This window comes from Populus alba, chromosome 8, assembly GCF_005239225.2.
Source record: "Populus alba chromosome 8, ASM523922v2, whole genome shotgun sequence".
Classification (NCBI taxonomy): Eukaryota; Viridiplantae; Streptophyta; class Magnoliopsida; order Malpighiales; family Salicaceae; genus Populus; species Populus alba.
The window spans coordinates 7,853,548-7,873,263 of NC_133291.1; the positions used below are offsets into that span (position 1 = coordinate 7,853,548).

The 19,716-nt window shown below is 35.7% G+C and overlaps 3 protein-coding genes across 5 annotated transcripts; 1 reads left to right on the top strand and 2 right to left on the bottom strand.

Moving 5' to 3' along the window:
• Nucleotides 1-835: 835 nt before the first annotated feature.
• Nucleotides 836-7,397, bottom strand: LOC118039948 (uncharacterized). Of its 3 annotated transcripts, none has more exons than XM_035046794.2 (13): nucleotides 7,259-7,397; nucleotides 6,623-7,027; nucleotides 5,729-5,975; nucleotides 5,296-5,408; nucleotides 4,292-4,371; nucleotides 3,990-4,131; nucleotides 3,783-3,863; nucleotides 3,202-3,306; nucleotides 2,631-2,813; nucleotides 2,058-2,150; nucleotides 1,569-1,708; nucleotides 1,410-1,476; nucleotides 836-1,274 (listed from the first exon to the last, which is right to left on the bottom strand). In XM_035046794.2, the coding sequence occupies exons 2-13, from the start codon at nucleotides 7,013-7,015 to the stop codon at nucleotides 1,155-1,157; spliced, it is 1,764 nt and encodes a 587-aa protein (XP_034902685.1). In that variant the 5' UTR covers nucleotides 7,016-7,027; nucleotides 7,259-7,397; the 3' UTR covers nucleotides 836-1,154. The 3 variants fall into 3 exon arrangements, with proteins under 3 accessions (XP_034902685.1, XP_034902687.1, XP_034902686.1); XM_035046796.2 differs by having other exon boundaries at nucleotides 6,623-7,039; nucleotides 7,259-7,391; XM_035046795.2 differs by having other exon boundaries at nucleotides 6,623-7,052; nucleotides 7,259-7,371.
• A 3,013-nt stretch (nucleotides 7,398-10,410) lies between these two features.
• LOC118039947 (aluminum-activated malate transporter 4-like) lies at nucleotides 10,411-14,293 on the bottom strand. Its single transcript, XM_035046793.2, is given in 8 exon segments — nucleotides 10,411-10,653; nucleotides 10,655-11,242; nucleotides 12,017-12,163; nucleotides 12,261-12,397; nucleotides 12,500-12,766; nucleotides 12,881-13,018; nucleotides 13,097-13,468; nucleotides 14,048-14,293. Coding segments are annotated over 7 exon segments (1,668 nt in total). The 5' UTR covers nucleotides 13,467-13,468; nucleotides 14,048-14,293; the 3' UTR covers nucleotides 10,411-10,632.
• A 1,420-nt stretch (nucleotides 14,294-15,713) lies between these two features.
• Nucleotides 15,714-16,718, top strand: LOC118039946 (small ribosomal subunit protein cS23z). Its single transcript, XM_035046792.2, has 2 exons — nucleotides 15,714-16,146; nucleotides 16,237-16,718. The coding sequence occupies exons 1-2, from the start codon at nucleotides 15,868-15,870 to the stop codon at nucleotides 16,522-16,524; spliced, it is 567 nt and encodes a 188-aa protein (XP_034902683.1). The 5' UTR covers nucleotides 15,714-15,867; the 3' UTR covers nucleotides 16,525-16,718.
• The last annotated feature ends 2,998 nt before the right edge of the window (nucleotides 16,719-19,716 follow it).

Below are 19,716 nucleotides of genomic sequence, written 5' to 3' on the forward strand. Positions count from 1 at the left end.
AATATAATTTGAAAGGTAATTTTTCCTTTATAATAAAGAAGGGAAATGGAAGACTCCATACTTCACCAACTGACTTTCAAACGCCAAACAAAACAAAGTTTAATTTCACGTGGTGGTGGGTGCAATTTCTAACTCAGGTTTCTAAATTTAACGCGACATCTCCGCACGCACTACAAATTGCCAAAATCTACATGATTTACCATTCAGTCCATAGATAAAAACAATGACATTAATTTTACCATCACAGAAAGTAAATAATTACACTGAAGACAAATTCACGCTCTCACTTTTGTATTGGAAGTTGAAGAAAAAACCACGTTTTTGTTTCTACCAAATGAAAACTTCCATTTTTTTTTACTGAAACTGATTTCTTCAATTCAGTTGATTCCGGACACTCATAATTAGTTAATGGGAACCAAAGGGTGTGCATTTCTTGATCAATACGGATCATATAAAAAGCCGAAGACTTTTTTTTTTTTTCCAACTTACAATATATCCACGCCAACAAGCCAGCAACAGTGGCAAACTGCCAGTTGTTCCTTGGTTGCTTTAGCGACAGCAGAAACAGCTGATTTCATGCATAAAAAAGAACAAGTTTAAGGAACATAAAGAGACCATGAAGTTAAACTCACTTGAGTCTTCGAGGGAATCCCCTTTTGTGCTCTGTGCAAGCGCGACTGCTACTTGAAGCTTGAATGGTTTAAGATCATGTCCTATATTCAGTTCACTGTATAGGTTAAACGCCAATTCTCCACATTTAAACGGTAGTAGTTTGTTGAAATTATATTTCTAATGAAAAAAGGATACGAAGAAAGTCCTATTGGATGACAAGGGATACAAACAAAGCAAAAACAACGTTTATCGTGAGGAAAAATGGGAGCGCGCATTCGTTCAGGAGCCTAAAAAACGGATTTTTACATGGCGGTCACATCTCACAGTGATAAAATTGCGTACCACTCAAAATGTCGGCAAAGAAGAAACTGGTTTGATTACCAGAAATTATGGCAACTTCAACAGTAGGTCTTCAGTACAACACGGCTCACTACGAGATTCCAATATTAAAGGGGTTGATGACCCGAAATTATGGCAACTTCAACAGAGGGTCTTCAGTACATGGGCTCACAACGAGATTCCAATATTAAAAGGGAGTCTGTCTAGGTAGACATCATGACGCTGTCAATAGTCTGAAGAGCTTGGTTGGCAAAAAAACGGACATCAACATCTGGATCCTCACTTAGCTCAACCAAACAGGGACGGATAGTCTTCTCTGCAACCTGCGGGTATAATTTATAGCCCATTGAGGTTAAGAAAGTGAAAAGGCACCCATGAACAGAATAAACAATACTTCAATAAGATGACAAGCAGGGAAAAAAAAAGTTTAGTCTTTGCTAAGAACAAGAGCGACTTACAGACTGATCAACTATGGGAATGAGCGATTGCAGCACCTTCGCCGCATTGAACTTGATGTTGGGTACCCTGCTTAGTGAAATCAAATCCAGCATTCAGAAACTGCCTGGTTAGAATGAAACAATTTTACAAACCTGATTGACAATCCACACATCCAATACCTGTCTTTTGATGCATTGATGACCACTGGCAACAGTTTGGAACATGTAATTTCCGAACCCATCACAGGAGCAAGCAACGAGACAGCACGTAGAATTGTCATCCGATACAAATAATGGGGATTGGTGCTCATCTCCAAAACCTGCAATAAAATGTGACATTTCAATATCCAGTTCTTTAGAAGATAGGAACAGACATAAAATGTGAAGAAATACGAAAACAATAATCAAGCCAGAAACAGGGGGGGGGGGGAAGGCTACATAGTTGGCTTGTCAAATTGAAGCAGAAAAAACAATCAAATATTGAAAGAGGCCAAACCATCAATCCAGAGATTTCTTTCTAATAGTTAAGAAGAAATAATTTCCTATTGATCCTAAACTATTGTGTTCTATTCAACACATCCAACCCCACCATTGGGAAATTAATAGCAACGAAAAGTCAGAATTATTAGACAAAGTGGTGAAATTCAAATAAACTAGTGCAACACAAACCTGTGGAATTATGTGTAGCACTGCCCACTCAGGACCGAATTCTTCAGCGAGGCGCTTCAAATTGTTTGCAGCAGCATCACGAATCGAGTAGACCTGAAGAAAATACCCAGACAAGATGGTTCAAAATAAACCAGTTAATCTCATGACAACGTGATTGGCAGAAAGGAGCTCAGTTCCAAAAGTCATTATATAGAAATTCAAAGCTCACTTTTCCATTATTTTTACAAGAAAAAACTTTATAAAATAATACTAGAAAAAACAACAAAGCCAGTAGTATACAAAGGCTAACATACTACTTGAATGAATTTTATTTAAAGGTTTGAACACCAATTCCAAGAAGAGCAGAAATCCTCATAAAGACTTGAATATTCAAGTCCTATGACGCCCAAATTTTTTCTATATCTTCATAAATGAAGACTGAAAATCTTAATATACCTAAGAAATTTTAATCATTGAACAGAGACACATCAAACAAGCGAACAGAGAAAAACCGAGATTCAAAAATTTTCAGGTGCGATGCACAAGCAAAAGTGAGCTTTTAACTGCTGGCACACATGATGTGGAAATACAAACCTTATCCTGCAACCACTGCATGCAAAGAGCACCAAGTTTATCATCAAAGAACCCAACACCCAGTTGACTTGCCAATAAAGGTATGTACTCTATAATTGCAAGCCGAACCCTCCAATGTCTATCCTCTGCGAGCTCAACAATTGCCGGCAATAATGATTGGGACAGTAGATCGATTCCAATAACCTGCAGTAATGTTTATTCCCATGATATCATAGGCAAGGAGGAAAATATTGCATTTCAGGTACATTTTTACAATGTGCTAAGAGCATGCCGGATAACATCTCTAAGACCCCAAAAAATCAAAAGAAAGGTCAAACTATATCATGTGTTGTGACGGTGATTTTAGCATTAGCCTACTTGTTTATATTAGTGTGCCCAAGTAATTTCTATCAGACAAACTCTCCAAATGAATAATTATTGCGAGGCATATTTTAAGGAATGTTATCACAGTACTCATTTGCTTGGTAAAAATTGCAATATATTAGACTAAACCAAAACAGAGAGATGGTTGGGCTGGCTCCTGGGATACAGAAGACTGAAACCTCTTAAGTTGTCTTAAGTTGTTGCAAACCTGATTCACTTGATCAAGCTTGCTGATTATGTTCAGACGCACATCAGGAAATTCATCCTTCAAGAGAGATAGAAAAATTGGAAGAAGCTGTTCAATTGTGGCATCCTGCATTGACAAACAAAATAAAGTTTAGAAATCCATTTCCAGCAATTCAATTCATGCACTAGGAAGTGAAACAGGAAGAACAGTGACAGATAAAATAAACAATGATATTTGACAGCATCATGAAAACAAAAGCACTTCTTAATGAAAGAGAAAACCAGGCAGCTAATGAACCATATATATTTACAGAAACGAGAACTTTAAAATGATGACAGGTGATGGCCAATAATATGGCATCTACAAGAACATGTAAATATATGGGCTAAAGCTAACAAGCTTGGCCCCAGAAGGTATTTATCTCTCTATATATCAGAAATTTGCAACTATCATTAAAAAATTGAAATACATGTGGTTTGAAAGCTTTATATAGTTCAAAGTCAGATCAGGACAGGAGCAATTAAATGAATAGCACATCTTACTGTGCAGGCATTAAGTGAACAATAACAAAGTCTTAGACAGCCCATACTGTGCATTCTCACCTTCCCCAAGACAGGAGCCATTCCCATTATAACTGAAGCCAAAGCAGAGCGGACATGCTGGGAAGAATCTGATGACAGTTCCTGAAAAAAATAAGTGAGAACACTACAATTAAAAAAAAAGATCTGGCAAAAATCAATTCATGCTCTAACAAGAAACAATACAGTCAACTGAAGAATTTTAAAGTTTGAAATGGTATGGATATGCACCTTCACACAGGGGAGAATATGTTGAATAGCAAGTTCTGGACTTAAAATGCGGCAGAATTTAGTTACTTTTCCAGCAGCAGCTATGCGTACTTCAGCCTCATTATCACGAAGTAACCGCACATATGCAGGGACCAAGTCCATCCTTGGAAACAATTACCATAAATCAAAAATATTGATTACAATATGACAGAATCCATCAACAGATCACTATCAAACACAGAATTGGATTGGAACTTGAAACAAGAAAAAGGGCACAAAAGTACATATGCATTTAACACAGCAGTTTCAAGTTAGATATACACCTGGTAGGCTCAGGTCCCACAGCCTCACAAAGTTCATATAATTGATTTGCAACCATGTAGCGTACACGCCAAGACTTGTCCTGCTCGGAGACAATAACAATTGATTCAAATATGAAACAAATCGAAAGAAAAAAAGCTAAAAGCTTGCAGAATCAGCAAACAAATATCATATTACCGATGCCACAAGCACCATAAACAATTTTTCTTCCCCTGAGGTATCATATTGGTAACAAAATTTTATCCAGACACTCTTAAAGCTTTCAAAACATGACATGATCCAGTATAAAGTTCCATTCCTCATCCAGGAAAATTTATGCATTATCTTCCAAGTTATCAATTTCTGCAAGCTTATATCTAGGCCGACAGGTCTAAATCAGTGTTACCAAGAATGTGGAGTGTTCTGGGTTGTGCTGCGACTTTGGAGACATGGTACACACATTAATTTGTGGTATGAAGGAAGAGTGTTATGTTGTGAGTTTCTGCTTATTTGGGTTGTTCATAAGGGTTGAATCTGTGACAAGGTAAGTTATCAGGCTTAGCTATAATTATTTCTCAAGCATAATGCCTAGGACAACAGAACAAGCGTGGTGGCTGTTAAAAAAGCAAGGGAAAAGGAATGCATAGAAAGCTACCATTACATTTTCCCCTTGCCCTAGAACAAAGAATTGGGGAAGTCAGTTTGCCAAATCAGGCTGGAATGCAAATTTACCATGAATCAGGACATGTGATCCGGATCACGGTTCCAGGGAGGTAGCATTATCCTGTAACTTTGTTTAAATCACCTTATCCATAATTTAATAAAACCAAAAGAAGAAAATATCTTTAGTTAATATTGATTACTGAAATGGATGTTCTATAACAATCTAATTTAACTCTAGTTAAGTGTTAATGGGTCTAGACCAAACAACAACGAAATACCAAGATAGTGCCAGCAAAATACTCAGAACACAACAAATCATAAAGTAAATTGTTACTTTTGTTGGATTTACAAACTTCATTAGTACCTGAGAGAAATTAACAATAACAGGAAGAATATGTGCAACGCAATTCTGAGGCTCCAATAATTTCCCAAGAGCAGCACAGCCCTCAACAGCCAATAGACGAACAGAATCTTGATCTGAGGTACAAGAAAAACGCGCGAGAAGAATTCCAAACATATCAAACTAAAAATGCAAATTCAAATAACTATAAATTAAGGTGTTGCATGTCAAAGAATATTACATTATAAACCTATAATTTGTGATATCAAATTCATTTCTCATGCATTGTTGACCATTCCACAGTTTCAAGTCAAAACTTTATGAGTTCCATGTGCAATCAAAACTTTATGAGTTACATGTGCAATCAAACATGTAATAGTAGTTATCTTAACCTTATTCCATTTTCAAAATAACTAAATAAAAGCACACTTCTTCTATATATTAAAAGTTCAATTACCATCTTGGGTAAGATCCTCAAAAATTGACATGATGTCAGTCTTCAAATGTGCAGGTTCAACAGTGGCAGCAAATTTCCCCAAATTAGAGGCAGCAGACCTCCTAACCATGGGCATGTCATCTTGACACAGCTGGCTGTATATTGACCGCAATTCTGTCTTCAACGTGTCTGGGGCACTAGGGTAGGCAATATGAAATAGCCCACACGCAGAAACTCGAGCTGTAAACCATTCTCCAGCTGCTAGTCTCTGAAGATAAAATTTAAGCAAGTGCAAGAGAATAAAGTAAATTAGTAGTTAACACATATGTGACAACCAAGAGTGTGAAATGTTTCACTACTCGGGTTTGAAACACATGCAAAATATCTCCCTTTCCCAGACATACATACAAACACAAATAAGTGCAATAGAAGGCCATGACATCTCACACATGAACACATATATCTCTAATTCAGTTAGGGATAAATCTTGCACATACAGAGTTGATGCATATTTTTAGTATAAGTTGAATAAATAGGAGCTCTTGAAGAATCAAATGGTCGTCCCAAGCTACTACTCATTCACACTAATTAATTTCCAATTTTTTCCTTCGTCTTCTGAAAGAACAACGATGAAAGGAAAATAAAAGGCGAATCTCATTAAGATGAGAAACTGCAATATATGATAAATAGAACAGGCATAAGCAACCAAATTAAATATATAACAGTCTAGCAAAGAACAACAGCATTTTTCAAGACATTGAAGAACGTAATGAGTCTCCTCAAACAGTGCATAAATGAAAAATCATTATTCCAGGCAGGTAGGTGCAGCTAAATCTTCATTTAAATTATAAGGAATTAGCATTATCTAGTAACTCAGATATATATATATATATATATATATAAACGTTTTCTCACCTTGACAAGAGGAATGAACCATTCAACTAAGTCGGTCTCCCTCATCTGAGATCCAATCCTACACAACGACTCCACAGCTTTATCTCTCACACAGGTTTCCTCGACAGTGCAAAGAGTCTCCAGAGGAGGGAGCAAAACATGAGCATAGTCAACTCCCCCAACAAACGGAATAAACACACCCAATTCCTCCGCCATCGCAAGGAGTACCTCATCATCATCATCATTGTTTTCACTCAGAAATGGAATTAACTCCTTCCGCGTTCGTTCCTCCCCGAGAGCACGTGCTATGGTCGAGAGTCTACGGATTGAGTTTAACCTTAGCTGAATGTCATCATTCTTTAACTCGTCTATTAAAACGGCTATTGGATAGAGCGGTTCTTCCACCGTAGACATTGTATCCAAGATCTGTAACAAACCCTAGAATTCAAATCTAACGATTCATGAATACATTAACAATTAATAAAAAGAAAGCCAATTTGATATGAGATTAGATTAGATTAGCTAAAAAGGAAACAACCTAATTTTTCAACTTATAATAGCAAGAATGAAACCGTCGAAAAAGAATTTAATTTGTTATGGTTCATGGCAGGTTTTTTTTTAAATAATAAATTTCAGAGAAGTGTTGTGTGCTCTTACCGATCTGAAATGTGTTCCCGCCGGTGCCTCTGATTAGTTGCAGAAGCTGAGAGGGATAGAGAGAATTTATGAATCTCTTTTTATTTGATTTTTGTACTATATTTCTTTGCTTTTTTTTCGGTACTGTATTTATTTATTTATTGCTATTATTTGAAGCGATCTTAAGGTCAGGCCCAATTTTGTATGTATATAATTTGATCCTTATCACATGGGCCTGGGCTCTTATTCTTCTTTTAGGCTGGCGAGATATTAAAGAATTTATTATTGTTAGCGTAAAAATTTTCTGGTTTTTTCTCCTCTCTATACAAGCACGGTACAATTCTGTCATTCTACATAAAAAAAATATTATTTTACATGTAATACAATTCAAAATCATATAAATAATACAACAATAAAATTATCACATAAATTTGATACATTTTTCTTATTTATAAGGAAATTTGATGAGCTTTAAGCTATGGCTCAAGCATTGAGATGCAACTGTCTTCTATTATAAAATCATATCTTCTTGAATTTAAACCTGATATCTTTCAATGTGAATTTAAAAATTTTAAACTCCAGTTGCAATATAGGTTTAATACACGTGATTATTTCAAAGATAAACAAAACCAAAGATACTAAGTGTGATTAGTGACAGTGATGACCGATGACAAACAAGAATTAAGACCGCCCACATCTCCGAGTATTGCCAGATATTGAGCTGTTTTTTTTTTTTTTCCTTTTTCTCGTAAGCTTTATTTCGTAAATCACAAGGTTCTTGTGTTTTGACAGGAAAAGCTGAAAATTGAAGTTGATGCGAGAAAGATCAACAAACTAGTTTGAAAACCTGGGCCAGGGAACCCAGCTCGGCAAGTGTTGGGAATTAATGGGCTTCGAAATTCTGGCTAATGAAGCCACCTAGTTAATGCTTCAGCTCGGATACTCTTGACTTGGCCACATATACATGCACAGATAGATCAGTTTAGGTTGTAGCTTGTAGGGGTGTCTTTTATGCAATCTGTCATTATGATCTCAGAAAATGTCGTAATTCAATATTCTATTAGTCGTGAATTAATTCCCTCTTGAGCACAGATAGATCAATGCCTCTTTCTTTGCCTCCATGATAGTTAATAAGTACAAGTGGAATCTTGTTAGTTATTCTCAATAATTCATTTTGAAAATGATCTATTTAAAAAATAATACAATAAGAAGAGAAAAAATAAAATTTATTATCCACCAAAAATAATAAAAAAAAATATCCATCCAAGATTTCTCACTCATAATTATATTTTTCTCAATTTTTTAAAATAAATCCTAAAAATAACCAGGACACCATTGGATATTCCTTAAATTTATGATTTATACTCTCTAAATTTATGATTTTTTGTGCTCATGTTAAGCCTAGCTCGAAATGCACAATAATGTAACAAGATGGTAATTTTATGCTACTATTCATCTTCTTGTCTGTTAAATTTTTTTTCATTTACTTTATAAAAATGAGAATTGATGTTACCATCTCATATCGATTATAATTTTTTTTTTTTTATCAAAACACATCTCTTTACGAGTTAAATATTATCTGGCTCTATTCTATCAATTGAGACTATTTTTCATGAGAACCTATCATATACAAATATAAACATATATTATTATTGATATCATTTGTAAAAATACCAGTTAAACCTCTTACTCAAAAAGCTATGATGATATTATTATCCCACGTCAGTTATAAAACAAAGTTTTTAATCACCTATATAACACCATAGTCTTCTCTTTTTTCAATGGATATCTTTTCAATAACAAGATTCATTATGTTACTTCAACCCGTCAATTGAAATAATAGGGTCTAGCCCATTGGTCAACAGCAAAACTTGTCTTTGCGAAGGTCCTGGGTTCGATCCTCAAGAGTACCAGCCTGTCACCCCCGCGGTGCCTTACCTGCCTACTGGGCTTGCAGGATGTTCAGTGGGCCCGGGGAATAGTCGTGGTGCGTGTAAGCTGGCCCGGACACCCCGGGTTACCAAAAAAAAAAATAATAGCATTTAGACCTACTAGATACAAAACGTGGAGACACATCATCAGCTACCACAATAATTTATTCCTTCATAATTATGATGCGAGATTTTGTGTTGTTTCATAGGTCAGAACAAAAATCAATCAACAATTCAAAGGGGCTCGTCAAAGGTTGGAGACTCCAATCTAGGGAAGCTTTCCGACCTTGGTACTTGACATTTTTTTATGAAAGAAAAAGACACGCAACACACATTCATGACACGTAGCACTTAAACGCCTTCTAGATTTTTATGGTTGTATGATTAGGTCCTAAACCAACCACGTATTAAAACCATTCTATCTTTCTACTGTGTTTGCCCCCTAGCGGAAGGACGTAATTTTTTTTTCCATCTTGATCAATCACTGTACACTTCCAGGTGAAAATTATAATTTAAACATTTATTAATAAAATTATGCATAAAAAAATATTTTAAATGAAATAAAAAATAAACTTCAACATCCACTCTTTATCGACCAGAAAATAAATTAAATTCAATATAACGCATGAATGATATTTTTTATAATATCTTTTCATAACTTGAAAAAGTTTTAAAATAACCCTTTTATTATTCTCATGTGCAAAAAATATGTATTATATAAATAAACAACTATATTACTAATATTTAGAATTGAATTATCAGACTTACAAGTGAAAAAGATTATATTTTTCATATAAAAAATAAAATTACTATAAAGGTTTTGAGAAAAAGAGATTAATAGATCGTGTTTATCAAGAAAAAGAAAGAAAAAAAAAGAAAACAATATTGCACAAGAAATAGTTGCGAGAAATGTGGACTCGTTTTTTTTAAAAAAAAAAAAAGAAGAAGAAGAAGAAGATACAATAGAGAAAGGGTTGAATTTTGTAGTGAATTAGAGAGTTTTCAATATTTCTAGTAGGGCCAAGTTAGTAAAAATTAATCAAGAAATCAATTATGATCAACTTATTCATGATTTGGACATTGGTGTCTTTGTACATGTATATGAGTGCTAGGATTTTAAATTTAAAAAGAAAAAAAAACTCAGTTTATGGACCGAGTTGTCAAAATTATTATAGAGATTGCTTTGAAATCCAGCATCTTAGCCTTAGGCTGAAGTGTAATAATGAATGAGACAAAATAGGCTAAAGGACAAAAACATTCTACTGTGCCATGAGACCGTGAGACTGTGTGAGTATCATCGGTCCTTTTTACCAAACAACGAAATCAATTTTGTCAAAATCATAACATATTAAATTCACCACCAAGGAATTTCCCGGTTATAGAACGAAAAGAACAATGATCTTCAACACATTTTCCAGTATATTTGTTTCTAAAAGTGAAAGCAGCTTCTCAACCTGGGCCAAATTAAACTCCAACTGCCATTTTTTTCCACCAATCCGTATATGGGTTCCTTGAAATTTGCTCTCTCGCTAAGCTCTTGAAATTCATCCGTAAGATTTTGCAGCCTTGCTACAAACTCTATCAGCAATGATGCGAATGTTGCCAAGGACAAGGAGCTGGCACTCTCGTATACTTTCGATTCTTGTTCGACGATCATGGAACCACCTGTAAATGAGAGACGGGGCCACGATACTGGCTGGTTGAGCACGCTATCGGAGGTTTTCAGTTCTGGCATGGAAGGACTGGTGCTTATATTTTGATTCTTAACATCCCATGTCTCGCTAAGGGAGCTAATTACTTTATTTTCGTCTTCCATGAGGTTCTGAGGATCTTCAAATTCCTTGGCTGGTCTTCCAGCTGCCCAGCTTTCTGAATTGACCAGTAGGTAGGAATTTTGATCTATCTTCATTTGCAGCTCTTCTGCTGCCTCGTGCACTTCTAGCAGCACGTCTACTCCGGGACCCAACTTTTCCATCTTTTGTACTTTTTTTCCAAGTTCACGCAACACTTTCGCTCCCTCATTGCCAACTCTTTGAAGCTCACCACTGAAAACTTGTCTCTTTTCAGGCGGTGCCTACATAATCAAATTTACAGAATCTGGTATAACTGACTAGCGTAAGAGAACATGAAAACTCTCATCCAATCTGCAGCATGCAAGCTAAAGATCCTTGGTCGCATAAAGCATCAAGACAAGAAAACATCAACAAAACTGAAAACCAGTTGCTTTATAATGAACTTGAAAAGATTTCAAGTGAAGTCCTAAATGTCTGGAAATTGTCAGATTGTTAATTAATTCATTAAAATAAAAATAGATTAGATTCGATTCGATTTGTTCCTCTGTATATCTATGCATTGAATGAATGCAGTCAAAGCAAATGGCTGGCACGCCCGCAATATCCAGCATATACAATCAATGACTAGTGTTTAGCCCTCTTCTCTCCAGAAAGAAAAGGATGCAAAGCAACCAATGATATTCCATGGAAACTTAGTTAAGGGCTAAACTCAATGTGTATTTATCTAAAAACATCACGAGCTGCTAATTATAAACTTTTATTGTGGCAATTTCAACAAATTTTCCCTGGACCAGACAGATCGTCTAGGAGTGTTATCACTTATCAGCTATTTCCGTCTCATAATATTTCAACATTGTGAGGCACAGAATTTATAAGAATAGGAGGATTAATATGAAAAACTGAGAACGCAGAAATATTTTGCAGTTTCTTGATTCACATCACCAGTCTCCCAAATCCCACCCCGCATCATTCACAACCCAAACATGAAAACGTAACAGAGTCCTTGGTAGAAAATGCCAAATACTTGTAACAACAGCAACAACAACATTTTTTACCTGAATTTCAGAAAGTATGGATCCATGCATTGCCATGACCATAAATGCACAGTGCCTCAATGATCCGCTTAATTTTACATAGTTTTTCCAAGGATAGTTGAAGGATCTATAAGGACCATGAGGAGGCTCCCAAATGGCAAAGCTCAACTGGAGAAAAACAGGAGAAAGTTGAAATCAGTAATTCCTTCACTTTGTGATCTTCTGAAAGAACAGGAATGTATGATTGTGATGTGAACATATATACTAGAGATTCCTCTTGGCTGGTAGATTGCACAGCAGATCTATAGCCACTATACAATGGATCATCAGAAGCTTCGTATGTTAAAATCTTTGAAGGGATTCTCTCATATTCCACACATTGTAAATATCCATTTACACAACCTGAAGAAGGTTAAACTCTCTTAAAAGAAAATTATTTGCAATAATATTGAAGAATCAAACTAAACAGCAGTAAGAAAAATATAGATCCAAGCTTGATCCAACCTTCCAAAGAATTAGCAACACCGTTGAAGTTTTTCACCACTAATTTGTGAAGATCCTCCCCTGCCCATATGGGAAATATACAAATATTTACAACCAAGCATATCGCAGCCCCAACAGCAATGAGCAACAGTCTATAAACAGCTGTGTGGAAAAATGACGATGAGCTCCCAGACACCGTTACTATGCAGTATGTCAACAAGAATACCCTGAATCCGTATTCATAAGGCTTCATGGCAGGGTACAGTTTTATATAGCTTGCAAAAAATCCTAAACATCACAGATACAAGAACAACGATCCAAGAAATTAAGGGATTGAATGTGATAGGAAATAAGTTCTTATAAGGTGAAATTTCTTTTCCAATATAGCTCTAAAGTTTTAACCTGCGATGAAAATACTGACTACGAGAAGAACTTCTCCCAAAGCTCCAGCATGCAAAGAGAGCTCTGCAATGCCAATAGCCAGAGCACCAGCAGAAAATGTCCCTAAAGCACGATTGAATCCTTTGTTAAGCGTTGCTCCTGGAAAAGAAGAAATCACAATCAAAACCACCTCAATATCTTAAAAACATAAACCACGTCAAAAAGAAAATTACAGACCTACACTGAATTCAAAAACGACGACAACTGTCAGAATTGCCCAGATTGAGTACTGGCTAACGTCCTTGAGAGGCTCCTTTAAGAATATGACAAGGGAAACAAGAGCTAGAGACAGGCCCATCTTGACAGCGAAATGATATTTTCGAGGATCTGCCTGACCCATCTTATATAATTCAATAGCAGAATTTCTTACACCATTCCAAAAGCTGACGATCCTATCAGATAGTGATCCAAAGCACCGGCATTTGCCGGCTTCTTCATCATACTCGGAGCGGTTCAGGCCAAAGTCGGTATATTCTTTTCTAGAAATCAACCTCTCCTTGCTCCTTTCTTCAAAGCTGTGCCTAAGAGATCCGATTTTGGCAGCCATTTCTTAGTCAGGAAAAAAAACTAAAGAAATGACAATTAGACGTCTATGGAACAAAATTCAAAGGATCAATATAGAGAAGCGATGAGACCCTGCTGACCCATCAAATCTTTTTATCGATGTTCAAGTCATTTAAATAAATATTTAATAGTACTTTATAATTAATTATTGTTATTATAGTCATGATATTTATTATCTTCACGTGACACCTCTAACCTCTATCCTTTCTTAAATGGAATTGGTTGTTTTATTCAAATAATTTTGTTAATATGGTCTCTCTGTCATAATTCCATCCAGTAATTTTCTTAAGAACACTTATTTTAATTTAAAACATTTTATTTATTTTAAAAAATCTTATTTTAGATAAAAAAAAAAATCTGTTAACAAAAAGCTCACGTTAGAAAATAAAAAATTGACTAAATTACTTGATTAAAACAATAAAAATTGTTGGTATGTCAAAATAAAAAAAAAATAAAGTTTATATATTTGATTGGTATAAAATAAAAGTTAAAGTACCATTGATGATGATTTAAAGACAAATGCAATATCATCAAATAAATAAATAAAATTGACAGATAGCATACCATTGGAGAAGATTTTAATCTCTGTCTTGAATATTATGCGGCTGAGTTTTGACGTTTGTCATAATTCCCCGATAAAAACCATCTCTCATTTGACAGGATCCTGGCAAGATCAAGAGTGCAAGGATCATCCAAACAACAGCTGAAAACGAGGATAGCCCCTTTCCTTTCTTTTCTTCTCTCTAGTCTTTTTTTTATTATTATTTAAAGGATGGATAGTCTTTCTAGATACTAGAACCGAGAGTTGATTCGCAATATCCTAACGTGTATAAATTGTTTACGCAATTGAAAATAGGCAGAAGTTGGTGGGCGGGGGGGTTTTGTATGCTGCCTGCTAATAAATATATAAAAAAGAGAGAGAGAGAGAAAAGCAAGGGGGTATGCTTGATGTATAGTAAAAAGAAAAAAGGATAATTATATTGAATATTATCAAGTTTACTTTTTTCACTTTTTTTATTTTTTAAAAAAATATAATTCAAAAAAATATTAAATTATTTATAAAATTATTCAAAAAAATATTACATAAAAAAAGAGAGTATTAAAATAAAAAATAACCTTCAAGTCTCTTTCTTTAAGATAAATCTAGTTATTAAGTATTAATGCTACAACACAAAATAATACCAAACCCATTAATTAGAAACAACCTAAATCTCAACACCTTTTAAGTCAAATATTCTTCAAACATCTTCATGGTAAACAGATATAATTAATCAAGTATCAACCAAGCATCGCCCCCATCTTGAATTAGCCACGAACACTTATTGAACTATATCACTTGATCTCCATAATAAAGGTAATTTAATCATTTTCTCTGTTTTGGAAATTTTAATTAGTCTAGGATATAAAGTCTAATTTTTAAAATAATTGAGGTAAAGTGAAAAATTTTATAAACAAAAAAATACTCAATGAAATTATCCCATGGAAGAATAGATAGTTATAGATCAATCCCGAGCCTGGTAGCCATTCTTAAATCAATCCGTAAAATATAAAAATGTGCAAGGCTGTCCCCACCTTTCTCTAACTTGACGTCATATTCTTTCTATTATGTTCCTTTAGCACAAGCTAACACAGTCCACCACATGCATTGTATGCTACTATGCTTACGAAAAATTATTAGAAAAATCGACTTTCTATCATAAATTTCCACCAATCGCCCGCCCGCCCGCCCGTGTTGTCAAGCACGGAAAAGGGTAAAAACCAATCACGAGGGTAGCATGGAGTAAACTTTGGCTAAGATCTGTTTTACCTTTACCTCATGCGAAGGCATGTTTCTCCTGTGAGTTCATTTAATCTTAACCTAGCAAAATCTAAATAAGAACTAAAATCGAGATTAAGAATACAACAAAAAAAACACATTTTTTACACTGTTCACCCAATCACGGGACTGTATATATATATATATGAATTAGAGTATTCATACAGGTTTCCAGTCTCATATATTACGTCCAAATTCAGCTCCGTGCATTCATTTTTTTCGAAGTTTTGGATTTTATATATTCATCTGTTTTTTTTTTTTTTTTTTAAATCTGGAATACAGTGATAGCTTGAAGTTGCTGGTTCCATATATGGGCTCTGATGCTATATGGGCCAACTTCTATAGATGCGTTATTAATTGAAGACAAGTCCATAAGCGTAACCCTTTCTTTTGTGCACCAAACTTTATCCCATCTGACTCTGAACTAAAATCCCAAATGCCTTATCCTAACCCAGGTGGTTCTTGTCTGGTGAAGAGAAAGACCGTCATGGTTTTGGTCAGGACATAACCAATCTCTGTCTTTCTCTCTCCTTCTCCAGACGGTTTATCTCTCTAAAACACAGAGAAGATGTTATCCATGGCATTTCAATCTGGTGTAAATAACGTGTTCACTTGTTATTCATTGCCTTGCCAAACCCCTAGTTGCAAAGCATTCAAAGCGATCTCTGTCTATCCCAAACCAAATCCGATACGCTCTTCAACATTTTTTGACCGGAATAGGAGACACGTTTCAAGAAACCAAAGATACACAACTTTTGCAGTCCCAGAAGCTCTCGCAGCTGAAACACCCGCTGATGCTCCACCATCCAATGCAGCAGAAGAATCCGTCCCCATCCAAGAAACCGAGGTCCAGATTCTTCTCTTTCTTTAACTATTAATGAGTGTTTATATGTGTTTTATACTGTTTCCGTTAGGTGATTTTCTTGATTTTTTTCAGAAAGCGGAGTTGGTGGTGAAGCAAGTGGAGAAGCCAAGGCTGGTGCTGAAGTTTGTATGGATGGAGAAGAACATCGGGCTGGCTCTTGATCAGGTGATACCTGGACATGGCACTGTCCCATTGAGTCCTTACTTTTTTTGGCCTAGGAAGGATGCATGGGAAGAGCTTAAAGCTACTCTAGAGAGTAAGCCATGGATATCCCAGAAGAAGATGATCATACTTCTCAATCAGGCCACGGATATCATCAATTTGTGGCAGCAAAGTGGTGGTAATCTTACCGCACAATGAAATTGATGGTCACGTTTTTTTGGGTTGCGGAATTGGGGTTTGTTTTGCAGTTTGCTGTTGTGTTTAGGTTGTAGCTCGTTTACATCCTTTTGGATCTTTCTTTCTGGTATGATTGAAAGTTGAGATATGTTCGTGCTAAATGTATTGACGTTTTATGGTTTTTTATAGTATTTTTCCCAGTTGAAGTTGAATTATGTCGGATTGCAAATGTTGAAAAATTATTTGCAAATGTTTGGTAATAGGTGTACGTTTTCCGCCTCATTCCACTTGGGCTGCAGTACAATATTAGCAGAAAGTCCAGTTGTCTCTGCTGCTAGCTGATTAGGAGAGACTTTCTGATAGGAGTGCTGCTATTAGGAAACTCTCTTCTCTAAGCTCCATGCATACGCAAGGAGGTCTGCATTGGTAGAAAATGTTGACTCTATTTGAGCTTGGGACTTGTATTTATAACATCGCAAAACATTACTGATGCTTCGTCTTGAAATATAAATGAATTTGCAGCCAAGATCTTTAATCTTCACGGTGAACTCTACATCATTGTATTACTGAATGTGACCAGGAGAAATTGTGAAATCTAGCTGCCTTCAGCTTAAGTGGAACTAAAGGAATGGTACCTAATTTGAAAGACCGGTGCTTGGAAAGAGATTCAGCTAATGAAACACTGTTTGGAAAAACTGCAGTGCCTCGGGAACCGAACAGTGTCGATGGGGGAGGGTTGTCTGATGACACCCAGTTTTATTCTGTCCCGCAATATCCGATGTTCCGCAAATTGATGTATATGCTCCACCAAAATTCCATAGAATTATCATCGCTCAACACCCAATATTAACAAATTCCCTTGAGCAGGGGAAGCGCACACACGGGAATCTAAAACATGACATGAAATGAAAAACTGAGATAATTTCTCTGAAACCGTGCATTACACCAATTGTAACTTTGTTTCAGCTGTAAAAGCATCCAAAAAAAGAGGAAAAGATAACACAATGTAACAAAGGCGCGATCACATTTGACTTCTGCTCATATAACTTGAAAACATAACACTCATCATTGAACAAAAAATGAAAAGCAAACGAAAGGGGTGATCATTGAACAAAAAAGCACGCATTTAAACTAGTTTGAAACCTGTAAAGTTGACTCCAACTCAAAACTAGCAAAGAACTACATTTGGCCACAGTTCCTCATCAAGATTCAAACAGAGAAGATACGCAAACAAGCCCACCACTGGAGCAAATCTAAGATATCTCACCACATCAACCTTGCTTTTCTGAGCATTTTGCAAATATTCACCTACCCCAGCCACGGCTGGAAAATTATGTAGAGATATATATCCCAAATGAAAGTATAAACAACCTCTCTGATTAAATAACAAACCAAAAAAACCCATCTGTCTGTTACGCTCCCAAAATCACCATCCATTCGACCGAAAAGAGCCCACAATACTGATATCAGGCATGCAGCCCCGCCAATAGCTATTAAAGCCATCCAGCCGAATCAAGTGACCATCCTAAAAGATCTTGTAATCTTGGAGTGGTGTTTTAAAGGGAATGGAAAAAGGAACAAGAGTGTGCAAGGAAGGAAGGATACTGTTTGTAAGGAACATCTGGAAGCCCCATAAAACATCCATTTAACATCAGCACCTATCCCTCTTGCAATCGGTGAACAGCGAAGGAGCGAGCATGAAAATCCACCCAAGAACAGAGTTGAATAATCCTTCAGACATCGGGTAAAGGAAAGAAAAATCACCGACGCCAACGTTAGACTGTAAAAAGGGTACAGAACCGAGTGCCAACCATTCTTACCGGGTGAAGAACTGGGACGTCAACATAACTTATGCCGACTACTAGCCAGAAAGTCCATTGCCGAAACCATCAAGCTTAAAATATACTCAACAAGTACTAATTCATTTTACTAGCGATCAGAAGTGAGTTCCAAAAGGACATATCAGAATCGATGAAAGGCAAGATGAAGAAGAAATTGAGAGAAAGTCCAATGAGAGAATTTACAGTCTCTGAACTGATAGCCCACACAAAATCTCCCTGTATTAATCAAACACTCTGGAGTATATGATTTCACAAATTGCACTTTTTTTATTACAAGGGGCATAATTTTAAAAAAAGGAGAAGAAGAGGGGGGGGAAGAGGAGGAGGAGTTTACTTACAGACAGGGGCATAAGGCAGTAGAAAGAGCCACAAAATGTAAACTCCTTCAACAACCCACGGAATAACCTGAACCACTTTCCGTACGTTATCGTTTCTCTCTTAGGCGAAGGAGACGGTTTTGGCGTTTGGGACAATGGGTGGTTTGCTTGGCAGAGGAAATTGGTGTTGTTGTTGCAAGGCATTGGATTTTGGAATTAAAAGCTCTTATTTGTTGCTATTTGTGATGGGGAGAGGTTGAAGGTGCTCTTTTTGAAACCAAGTGTGTTTTGGTTGACTGTTGTTGCGTTTGCACGCTTTTGGTCTGGGACGAAAAAAAATAAAATAAAAAACTGATTAGTCCGGGAAAAAAAATAACGGGAAAACCTGGAAATTTTTTTTTGATTTAGTTTGGTTTTGGTGTAAAGTTTCCGAAACTAATTGAAACAAATTAAACTAGACCGGTTTAACTAAAAAAATGAAAAATTGTGTTAACTTAACAAGGGTAAAGATATAAAATTAAGTCCACGCCCCTTCCCCCCTCCACCCTTGTCTCTCCATCTCTTCCATGACTCCACCTGAACCTCACCATAAAATTTGCATCCTTTTATTAGAACATGAAATTCGTATTATTCCTTATGTATGTAAAAAAAACAAGTCTAATGTTCGGATATGTTGTACATGCAATGAACTTTTTTAATTGCAATTATTTATATTGTTTGGATAAGTTCATGTTTTATTCTACCTTTTGTTTTTTATTTTATTTTTGTTATTACATCTACATGTTGAATATTTTTAGGTATTAGAATTTATTTTTGTTTTGCTCTTTGTTCTATAAAAATTAAACTAGATTAAGCAACAAAACATATAAAAAATAAACCACTAAAAATGACAAATTTTACCTATTTTTCCCAACCAGATCAAATTAAATCGAGCTAAAACTAGTGAGTTTGAGTTAGTTTTGAGACAAAAAATGCTCATCTCTATTTTTGATAGCATCAACTCAACTCTTGAGTCACTCTTGTATAGGGGTGAGTAAAAAAACTGAAAACCGATT